Genomic DNA, 11,796 nt, shown 5'->3' with positions numbered 1-11,796 from the left:
TGCACCAAGCACATTCATGCGCCTCATGAATCAAATCTTCAAGCCTTATATAGGTAAATTTGTCGTTGTTTACTTTGACGACATTTTGGTCTATAGCAGGGATCAAGAGCAACACTTGGAGCATCTTAGACAAATTTTTATGATGTTGCGAAAGGAGAAGCTCTATGTCAACCTTCGCAAATGCGACTTCTTGACCGATAGCCTAATATTTTTGGGTTATATGGTCACCGCCAACGGCATCAAAGTTGATCCTAAGAAGATTGAAGCTATCTCTAGTTGGCCGGTACCTCATACCATTCACGAGATCCGGAGCTTTCATGGGTTGGCCATATTTTATCGAAGGTTTATACGACATTTTAGTTCTATTATGGCCCCCATCACAAATTGTTTGAAAGGTGGATCCTATCAATGGACTATGGAGGCTCAAGAAAGTTTTGAGAAGCTTAAGGTATTAATGACAATGGCCCCTATCCTTGCCTTGCCAGATTTTGAAAAAGTTTTCGAGGTGGATTGTGATGCCTCTAATGTGGGCATTGGCGCAGTGCTTAGTCAAGAAGGACGCCCTATTGCCTTCTTTAGTGCCAAACTTGGAGATGGGCGAAAGAACTATTCAACATATGATAAAAAATTTTATGCTATTGTTAAGGCTCTTCGTCATTGGCGGCACTATCTTGTGACTAAGGAATTTGTTCTCTACTCCGATCATGAAGCCTTGCGATTCCTCAATACTCAACACAAGCTTAGTGCAAGGCATGCCAAGTGGATTGAATTTTTGCAATCTTTTACCTTCACCATCCGTCATAAAGCCGGAAGTCTCAATCAAGTTACGAATGCTCTTAGTCGAAGACATGCTTTGTTGTCAACCTTGGAGATTAAGGTAATCGGTTTTGATTTCATCAAAAATCTCTATTCTAATGATGATTATTTTGGCGAGATTTGGGCTCGATGCAGTGATGCTCCTCATGAAGATTATTCAAACCGATGGTCAAACGGAAGTGGTGAATCGAAGCCTTGGCAATCTTATTCGAAGTTATTTGGGCAACAACAAGAAGCAATGGGACTTAATTCTTCCTCAAGCGGAGTTTGCATACAACCGCTCAAGTAGTTCTACTACCGGTGCTAGTCCCTTTGAGATCGTCTATGGGTGCAATCCTAATGGCCCCCTTAATCTAGCTCCCCTTCCTCATGTTGTTCGATTTAGCGGTGATGCAGAAGCAAGGGCTAATGAAATCAAAAAGATGCATGAGCAAGTTCGATCCAAGATTGAGAAGAACAATCAAAAGTTTAAGGAGAGAGCTGATAAGTATCGACGCTCGGCATCATTTAAAGAAGGCGACATTGTATGGATTCATCTTCGTAAAGAACGATTCCCCCATGGAAGATATAGCAAATTATAAGATCGTGCCGATGGACCATTTCGAGTTCTTAAGCGTATTGGAGAAAATGCCTATCAAATTGAACTTCCTGGTGACTATGGAGTTTCTGCTACCTTCAATATTTCTGATCTAATTCCATATCATGATAAAGAAGAGGCATTGGACAACTCGAAGACGAGTTGAGCTTCAACCGGGGGAGTATGATGCAGGTGCATGAACTCCAGACAACTTGCATGCCATTTTTAGAGTATTAAATGGCCGAATTTAGAAAAGTTATTAACATAAAGGTTTCAGGTCTCTTTCTCTTCCTTCCAACAAGCCTAAGAACATTAAAATCCGAGTTATGGTTGGAAAGTTATAGGTATTTTAAGAGGCAGGTGTCTTTTGACCTTTTAAATTTTCTAAGAGAATTTAGTTGGTTTTGATGTCTTTTATTGTGTGAGTTACCCATATTAAGGTGACTTTTGACCTTTCATTTTCTTTTGTCTTTTCATGTTACCCATGACTTGCCTATAAATAGTCATGAATTGTAATGAGAAGGCATCCAAGTATTTGAATGAAAGTTATCTTCCTCCTTGCACAAGAAATTTATCTTGTCTTTTCTCCTACTTCCATTGGATTGCAAATTGATCCAAGCGGTATCAGAAACTCAAGCTTTTCATTATTGGAGATGACGCTGGCGAACCCCATTAAGCGTACAGGGAGGTGATGACATCGTTTGTGAGTGGCTAAAGATTGTTTGGGGATTGAAGGGGAGGCAAAGCCAGCCAATTATTCAGTTGTTAATTTATTACGGCACGATTTCAAGACAGTTGTTAAATAATGATCTTTCTTTTCTATATTTTTTGTTTATACAATATTATTTTTACATCGAATAAATTGTTAATCAATTTATATGTGATTTATGAATTTTATGAGATGACAATTTGAATGAGAAATAGACATGTAATTTGGAGTAATATTTTTCAAACTATTGTTATATTGTTTACTGATCTTACAACATATATGTATATTTTGATTGGATTATGATAAATATGTTATTTTGTAAAAAAAAATTTGACATGTATCATATTTGAACTCTCATCCTGATTATATAATGGATCCTGCCAATTTGGGGTTATGCATTATCACTTTGGCTATTATTAAGGTCATTGATTTTGCTTATGGCCCCATCACAGAATATAAATATGATATTCTGGTTCACTCCATAGGATATACGTGCGGCATTCTGGCCTCGCCACAGGGTATAAATGTGATATTTTGGTTCATTACGTAGGATATAAGTGCGACATTCTGGCCCACTCTACAGGATATAAATGCGGTTCTTTTTCTGTTCTAGCCACAGGATATAAATGTGGCTATAGTAAAAAGCTGTTGAGTTGAATGTGATCTATTTTGAATTGAATTTATAATTATATATATGAATATTTGAAAGAAATAGATTTTAATGGATTCGTATTTTAAAGCGGAATTGGTTATGTCTTTATATTGATTTGTGGTAATTTGTGTTTTACTATTGTATCTTATATTATTACTGGTACTATCTAATTAAAACATTCATTACTTTCTAAGTCGTCTAGCTCATTATACGACTTCTTATTTTTTTATAGATTCAGAGAACTAGTCTGATCTGAGTTCTAATACGAGCGACTAGCAGAAGGTTGACACAGTTATCTTAAATTAGAGTTTATTTAAATTGATATATTACTTTAGAATATTGTTAGAATTGTGAAATATTTAAATTTCTGAGTTAGTTATTAAAATAAGATTTGAATACTATTATTTAAAATTATTTTACTTTATGTTTATGATAACGTGATGAGATGTCTTGCATACTTGTAGAGGGAGTTTTTTATGAGTATGCGGTGGTTGCTGCGACTCTCAGCTTGTGATCTTAGGTCAGAGGCGTGGCACATTTTCTCAAGAGGGGAAAAGGACCTGCCAAATTGTCAAACATATCTCCTCGTCCCAATGCCAACCCAGCACCATTCTTTTGGTTTGCCATCACTACGCCTCTCATCGCCCGAGCTCTACATATCCCCTTATATCTCTCTCTCTCTTCAGAATCCAACTCAAATTCAGTCAGGCAAGCTTCTTGCAATGAAAGGTATACAGTCGACCCTCCCTAGCTCCAATTTTTTCATAAGTAGGAATGAGTAATTCTCAGGGGCCAAATGTGCTCTTGCTAGCTATATGTTCGGTAGTGGACTGCGAGGTGGCAGGGTGGATTTGCCCTGGCTGATTAGTTCATACAGCCATGAACTTTGTCGTGATTCCTCGGGCCAGTTAATCTCCTCATCCCATAATGATCCTATATTCACTAGAGGTGTCCTTTTTTTTTGTGTGTGTGGGGGCATAGGGAATGATCAGTTTGACTAAAAGAAAAGCTAACGAACGACACACCTGTACACTAGAGGTGGTTGATGGCATAGCTTGCTTAATTGGGTTACCTAGTGGCTGTTTGTGTTTGGACCGCGAGATGGCTGGGTGGATTGGCCCTGACCGGCTAGTTTATAGAGCTGGGAAGTTTGCCTCGATCCCTCAGACCGGTTTAATCTCCTTATCCCATGATGCATGTAGAATACTGCAGGGAATAGGATTACCATTGAAGCTTGTCAGCTCCCAGCAGTCAATTATAAGGCAGAGTGATACCATGTAGACATGGTTCTAACATAACTTTCAGAAGCCAACAACCGGTTGACTAACTTCGCCCGTGAACTAAAAGTTGGCGGCATGCACGTGTGTATATATATATATGTATGTATATATGTGTGTATGTATCTATCTATGTACGTACGTATGTATGTTTGTATGCATGCATGCATGCATGTAAGTATGTATGTATATATGCATGCATGCATGCATGCATATATTTTTTTGAATTGCGATCATATTCAATAATACCACTTTTAAATATATTTCTATTTTTTTTTTAAATGCATAACTCCTATACCGTACACCATTTTAGGCATAAGCTAGGAAGACGACTGATTAAAGAAAATTTGTGGTCCCTTGACTCAGGATTCAAGATTGGTTGTAACTTGGAAGCGGGAAATAGTAGTTTCTGTGGGATAATCGTGGCCAAGATAAATTGATTTATGGCTCTCGGTTTGTATGAATCATTAGGACCATTTTTTTCGTGTGTGTGTGTGTGTGTGGGGCATGGAATCATGTTTTGTTTGAAGTATGCAGTTACGTCTAATTGAACGCATTCTTATTTAATTTTGTATACACTCAATCTTCACATGAAGATCCAGGGTTAAATAATACCAGCAATTACAAGCAAGGTCTGGTCAACGAACCCTAACCGCGAACAGCGAAATCAGGGGGAGGTGATAATTTTCGGGCGCCCAAGATTCTCAGAATTGCTGTGGACAAGCACGTAGCGTTGCTGATGTTTCTGTAACTCTGTGGCCGTACAATAATTTATAACAGAACGGACAGGAACAAAAAGAAAAGCCTACGGTTGTTGAGGTGTCGCCCTGAGAAAAAGAGAGAGAAAAGAATCCATTCAGAAACACAAAAAAAAAAAAAAAAAAAAATGGAGGAGGTTCGCAGGGGTGTTTTGGTCCCCGGACTGGTCCCGAGCTTTCAGGTTGCGTCCCTCGCACACCTTGCCCGAGAGGACTGGAAGGCACCGCCCCCCCGCCCCCCCGAGCATTGTGATAAGCTCGTCTTTATTTTTTTCCATTCTTATGAAGCAATCCGGTAGCCTATTATTATACGCATCCTCCGTTCCCTTGCATCCACCGCCTATCTACCTATACACGGGTACTTTCCCAGACTCCCCACCCTCTCTCCTGAGGACCGAAGGAAAAATATATGCATATATTGGAAAGGACCGGTCGCTGGTGTGTCTGAAAGAAGAAAGGACTGGAGTGGGACTGTTTTCCAGCCCTCCTTTTCTACGTATAGAGGAGATTGAGGACCGACATTATATAATATTACGATATAGGGAGGTGCCTGCGTGCTCCCGCTTTGTTGCTTTTCCCTCCAAAGGGAAGAAGCAAGGTATCTCGTCCAGTTATCTGCTTTTCTTGGGCGTAAGTATCCGCCTTTCCCTTCCTCTTTGTCTGTTCATGTTCCCACTAATCAATCGATCGATGATAATGATACTAGTAACAATAACAGCAGCAATAATATTAACGGCTTGTCCCCTTTCCGGCCCGGCGGAGAACCCCATGATCCAAAGTCTGGCTTCTTTCCTCGATCCCGTCCGTCTATTAATTAGGTGCCGAAATGCAATTAGCATAAAGGGGTTGCGTGCTGAGGCGATGGCATCTCGGGTCCCTTTTTGGATATTGTGCTCATTCCCGGCAGTTTGTTTCTGGATAATAAGCCCGCTTTGAATTAGGAGGCGTCTTTATCGCCCTTGGGGTCTACCGCTACTAAATTTTCTCCGAATTAGGCTTCCTTCGAGAAATGGGCTATCCTCTTCTTCCTTACGGTCTTTCGGAGCTGCTGCTTAATTTCAAGTGTTCTCTCTCTCTCACACACACTTTCCTTTCCTTTTCTTTTCTTTTCTGCTGAACTGGTTTGGATTGGCGAGTTCTGTCGTAGAACAGAACAGCGGTCAGGCGAATGGCTTTCCTGTTATTTTCCTTCGCAGGGTTCCTCTTCCTTTTTATTGCTTCCTGACCTTCGAATTAGCGGCAAATGCTGTGGAAAAAATGCAGATGTAGTTTTCATCCCCCCCACCCCACCCTTTCGTCTTCTTCTTCAGATAGTCGAGGGGCTTGCGGTTGGACATGGATGTTCTACTCTTGCCGGCTTTCTGAATTGTTTCCATGTCCTACTTTCTAACTTAATTTGCTCTAATCTTCAGCTCGAGAAAGGAGCTTGTGATTGAAATTCATAACCCGGCATTCTTTGTTTCATTTCACTCTGGGACTGGGGGAGTAGTTGCGAGGAGAGAGGAAGCAGCAAAAACAGTAGGATATATTATTCGGATGCGGGAGTGAGAAAATAATCCTCTATGCATTCCTCAACAGGACCTTCAAGAAGTTCTTGGCAGCCAGCCATGACTGCTGATACCACCAACCCGGATTATTGGCTCAACTGGAGAGTTTCACTATGTGGGATATGGGTGCTGTCTTGCGTGATCGTAGCATCCATTCTGATATGGAAATATGAAGGTTCCAACTCAGAGAGAGAAGAAAGAGCAGAAACTCAACAGGCGACGCCGGGAACTTTGTACATGGATGAGTCTTGGAGACCTTGTCTTCAAGAAATCCATCCTGCTTGGCTGCTGGCTTTTCGGGTCATAGCGTATTTTGTACTTCTGGCATTGCTCGTCGTCAATGCCATTGTGAATGGAGGTGACATCTTCTACTACTACACACAGTAAGCCAACTTGTTCCTGTATACGCGGTGCTACTTTTGCTGCATACTGTTCGAATTTCTTCGAGTATCATGCATATGTAAATCAGCTTTCCACTCGTATATGTAAACCTCTCTGCAGTCCTCGGTTCAAAGAGTACTCTTTGCACCAAAACTACTCTATGAGTTATAAAGTGGGAGAAATTTTGCATATCTGCACTCTTATGGAAATTTTCTTCCATGCATCGGTTGGAAACTTAGTTTCTTTCACCCTCTGTTTCCTTAATAGAATCTGCCTATTCAGGGCACCCGATTGCAACGACATGACCCTAGTAGCTGCATTTGTGTCGCCTAGGTTCTCTCCCCCATTGACAACTCTAGTTCATGATCGTGCCATCATCCGAATATCATTTCCTTCTTCAGATGCTTCGTGCCTCATTATTTGACCATTTGTTGCTCAACGTTTAAGCTAAACTCTGTATTTTATGAAGTCGCAGTTTCAGTGAAGCTCTTATTCTTGTTGCATAGAGTTGACGAAATTCTTGATTCGTTTTCTTGTTGCCAAAATAAATGCCTTCTCTAATGCTGGATGTGTTTATCATGTCGTTGGCTCAGGTGGACTTTTGTGCTGGTTACTGTTTATTTCGGGGTATGTGATTTTAATCTGGAGCTTCACTATTTAAATATCTTTGTACTTGTACTGCTTCCTCAGAGTGGTGATTAGTGCCATGAGAAAAATTTTAGAGTTATACTTCTGTCTGTAATATGTTAGCTTAAATTTGTCGGAATCCATCGCTTCTGAATCTGCTGTCACATGAAACCATTTCTTTTAGCTTGGTTCGCTGCTATCTGCTTATGGGTGCCATCAATACCTCAATAAAGTTGGCGCAGACAAGCTCGACCTTGTAAGGCCAGATGAAGAACGTGGCCCATATATGGCTCCTACAATTGAGGAGAATTCAAATGTGCATGATGAAGTGAAAATCTCTGGCTTCCATGAAGAAGACAACATTCAGGAAATTGCTGGATTTTGGGGTTATGTGTTTCAAATCATCTATCAGGTAATCTTTCATGAATCAAGTAACTGCAAATGTCATCTTAATGTCATTTAATCTCTTCCATGAGTGGCAGGCATCAGGCGTGACTTGGAAGAAGAAAAAGAGTTTTCTCATAAATATTAATTATGGCGAATCCTGAAGATTATGATTCTATCCATGTGTGGCATTAATATCATGAACCAAGTCTTTTGTTTGAGTATATCTTTGACCATAATGGTTAGTAAAAATATTCTGAGTAATTAATAATTGGTCAAAAGACTTTCTAGAACATTTTTTTTGCTTCTGGATATGTGAGGCATGACCGGTCTTGGGAGATATGAATTTAGGATAGCCTCTGATCTATGATGTCAGGGCCCAAGCCACATTTATTAAGCTACGGATGTTGAACAGACTGGTGCTGTTACTAACCTGATACTCCAAACATCCCACGGTTTTCTAAGACAGATATTAATCTAATTGAAGTGCAACTTATTGTCCAGGTTTCTATGATGAGGACCGAGATAATACCTCCCATACAACATCTGTGTCTTCAGGTGTTGGACAGAAAATTGAATACAAATTGAAGTTAGCATTTCTCGTTCATAAATGAATGAATTGGATGATTGCATGCCAAGGGTGGTCTTATATATGAATGCCATTTTTTGAGCAAAGGATGAGGGAAACCTCCAGCAGAGTTTGAATTTTACTAGTGCAGGCATATGATATACCATAATTTAGATGCCCAAACAGTTTATCCACGAATAATTTGTTCTTGGCAGAAAATATAGTTCGAAAAGAGAGGGAATCCAAGGACTTGGGGAAGTCTTGGAGCCTCTAATCCCTATTTTTCTGCGATGAGGAAGACCACCTCTCATTTTGATTATTTTATCTTCCAAAATCAGGATCAGAAGTTTGATAGCGTCTTCCAACTGCTCATGCTTATCTTCATCTTCTTGTTCTTTCTGAAGTAGCGCTCTCACCCAGCACATTCATCCATGAACAATTAGTTCGAGCATCCAAACAACCCTAAGAGTTTCTGATAAGTTGAATTAGATGTTCTTGAAAATTAGATCCAAAATGGAGGATAAGGCTACAAAGTATCTATATTAGTGCACTATTTTGCAACTGGATATGTCGGGCCTGTGGCGGAGGAATTCTGAAATTGCAGACTAGGTTTTTATGTCCACCCTTTATCAACTCATGCGGATTTCTATTTAAAGAAAACAAAAAAATGGAATCATAGACAACACATGATTTTAATAAACAAAAAATAAACAAGATATTTTGCACTTGTTCATTCAGTTTTCCTGTCATTCTTATGTCATTGCTTTTACTTAAACAATTCTTTTCTCATTTCCTTGCAAGTCAACTAATTTGCCTCTTAAAATTGTTGCCAGACAAATGCAGGCGCTGTGATCCTTACTGATTGCGTCTTCTGGCTCATCATTTTCCCCTTTCTTGCCATCAAAGATTATAATCTAAATTTTGTAAGTATGCAGGTTATGGAATTCCAACTTTTTAATTTCCATGTGTTTTTCTAATAATTTCCATTGGTATTATCTTGCTTTCGTATGACCAAATTTGAGGGTTCATCTAATAGCAGATGGTGGGAGATGTCAACATGATGACCTTAGTACCATCTGTAGAGTAGTGCTGCTTCATACTATTTGTGCAATGGGCTGAATATTATTTCATGTCATCACTAGATGCAAACTGTGCAATCTCATTTGTGAATCAGGAAAAGTAATTTGAGCTTTAAGTTATTGCTTAGAATAAAACAACGAATCCTCAATGGCAACATGTGATGTGATTAATTACAACTTCTTAAAATTAAGCTTGATGAAAACACTGCATTTGATTACCTGATTGAGATGAGAATGACTCATAAATAATTGGTATGCTCTCACTTATGTATGCTAATATATATATATATATCCAACAAAATTTACCATTTACCAGTCGATTCTAACAGTTCAGATGTTACATACACCTTTGGTTCTGTTGCAAAATTTAAATCATTGAAAAGTAATATATGGAAAAACCAAAAAAATTGATGTTTGTATTTCTATCCTGGTTCTGTGCTAAAAGTATATGTGTTTTCCTTGTGTTGCAGTTACTAATTGGTATGCATTCGGTCAATGCAGTCTTCCTCCTTGCTGATACTGCCTTGAATAGTTTGGTACACCCTTCTATCCTTCGTCATCATTACCGGTGGAGTTACTGTTACTATATTAGTGATTTTGCTTAGTCTCTATTCTTTTGTGTGTATGTGCTAGCGGTTCCCATGGTTCCGGATTGCATACTTCCTACTCTGGACAGCAGCATATGTCATTTTCCAATGGGGGGTCCATGCTTGTATCTCAATCTGGTAGTGTTACGCTGCTTTTTTTATAGTTTGCAACAAGAATTTTCTCGTTCCATTATGTCATTTTGTATTTACTTAGTTATTTAGCTATTTATTTTTACAGGTGGCCTTATCCATTTCTTGACTTGTCATCATCTCATGCCCCTATATGGTATGCCCTTTCTATTTGACGAAACTTTGCGTGTTTCATTTGTATGGTATTAGCCAATGATGTCATAGGTATCCGGTGGTGTTAAGTTACAAATATATCCAATTATCCACTTTTTTAGTTTTGAGTAAAAGTTTTGGAAATAAATAACATGTTTTTATATACCAATACCTGAGAAATAGACCAATTATGTTTACAGTTGAGCAAGATTTACACTTGAGGTTCCCAGATAAGATGTCATCTTTGAGAGGAATCAAGATAATCATTCTAATATCTTTTCATCTCTTCTTCATTGACAAAACATTCATTTTCCAAAGATATCGTCAGCATCCTTTCGACCCTTTGGTTATTTATTGTATATTGTTTTTAGGTTCACAGACTGGCAATTGCAGGATCCTTTGAATCTGAACTGGCCGCAATAGTGGCTAGAGATTCTAATAAAGAAAGAAACTTGCTATAACCAACAATGAAATGCAAAAAAGAGATGAACTCAAAGATAGTATCTAGAAGAAAAAAGAAAGGAAAGAAGAATTGAATGAAAGAATGGTTCGAAACAAAGAAATGAATCCAAAGTCAGTTCTAACTTTTGGAACTGCAAGCACTCACTAGCTAAGCTATAATGGTGCTAGTTTTACTCTCTTTTCCCAACCCATAGAACCGCAATATGATTATATCTGTTCGCTCTAAGCATAACAAATTCAAATGTGGAAAACATGTTCAAACATTCAAATCTACATGTGTAATGTAATTTTATTCGTGTTCCATTGCGAATCATATTTAAGCAGTCCCTGCAACTTTTTTGAGTTGGCATGGATTTTTGAAAAGCAAATTTGTGGAGACTTACCAGAGAAGATAAAAAGAGTAAATTTGACCTCCACTTGCCACAGAGAAGCTGACAATCAGACTACTTAACTCTGATAAGCAGCGTTGCCAGAAGCTGACACCTCTCCTGTTCCTCCCATGACAACAGGTATTTCGTGGTGGCATTGATGCATGTCCCTTGCTATGCTGTATTCCCATTGGTTATAAAGTTGAAGCACATTCTGCTATCCAGATGGTTTCCTCAGTCCTACCATGGTATGAGGTAAGCCAGCATGAATCATTAGCATCAACTGTGGCTTCATTCAGCACAGTAAATCGCCAGAGTACGGTCATTCCCCAGCTAGCTCGCCTTTCAAAACAGCTGCATCCATGATGGTGGGTTGGAGCCGCAAATAGTCAGGAGATCTATCTAATAAAATCAGATATGAAGTGCCTTGATGATCTCTGCATCAAGGGCCTTGATGAAAACGAGGCATAAAAGGATGCATGAAAGGAGCTTTGCTCCTAGACTCGAGCTGCTAGTTCTATCCATATTGGAATATACAATTGTATAGGGAGCTTATAAATTTTTTCAACACTCCTATCCTCTTTGTTTCAGTGCATATTGTGATAATTTTCACAATCATCTCCTATCTACGTGAGTAATCAACGGGCATTCACGTTTCAGATGGCTACCAACTGAATGTTGCAACTTCAAGATGAATGGAATTAAATCAGCTGACAATTAAA

The 11,796-nt window shown here is 39.0% G+C and overlaps 1 protein-coding gene across 3 annotated transcripts; it reads left to right on the top strand.

Annotated features, from left to right (window-relative positions):
• Positions 1–5,124: 5,124 nt before the first annotated feature.
• Positions 5,125–11,796, top strand: LOC103723125 (UDP-N-acetylglucosamine-N-acetylmuramyl-pyrophosphoryl-undecaprenol N-acetylglucosamine protein). Of its 3 annotated transcripts, XM_088711691.2 has the most exons (10): positions 5,236–5,419; positions 5,508–5,851; positions 6,368–6,719; positions 7,311–7,344; positions 7,529–7,756; positions 9,130–9,219; positions 9,846–9,911; positions 10,009–10,100; positions 10,201–10,248; positions 11,216–11,796. In XM_088711691.2, exons 3-10 carry the CDS (start codon positions 6,397–6,399, stop codon positions 11,331–11,333), a joined length of 999 nt encoding a protein of 332 aa, XP_088567817.1. In that variant the 5' UTR covers positions 5,236–5,419; positions 5,508–5,851; positions 6,368–6,396; the 3' UTR covers positions 11,334–11,796. The 3 variants fall into 3 exon arrangements, with proteins under 3 accessions (XP_038990377.2, XP_088567817.1, XP_038990376.2); XM_039134449.3 differs by lacking the exon at positions 5,508–5,851 and having other exon boundaries at positions 5,125–5,419; XM_039134448.3 differs by lacking the exons at positions 5,236–5,419; positions 5,508–5,851 and having other exon boundaries at positions 5,872–6,719.

The sequence above is a fragment of the Phoenix dactylifera genome, chromosome 15, assembly GCF_051530095.1.
Source record: "Phoenix dactylifera cultivar Ajwa chromosome 15, Ajwa_hap1_PhDact_Kaust_v1.1, whole genome shotgun sequence".
Taxonomy (NCBI): Eukaryota; Viridiplantae; Streptophyta; class Magnoliopsida; order Arecales; family Arecaceae; genus Phoenix; species Phoenix dactylifera.
This window is presented reverse-complemented; position numbering and strand designations above follow the sequence as displayed.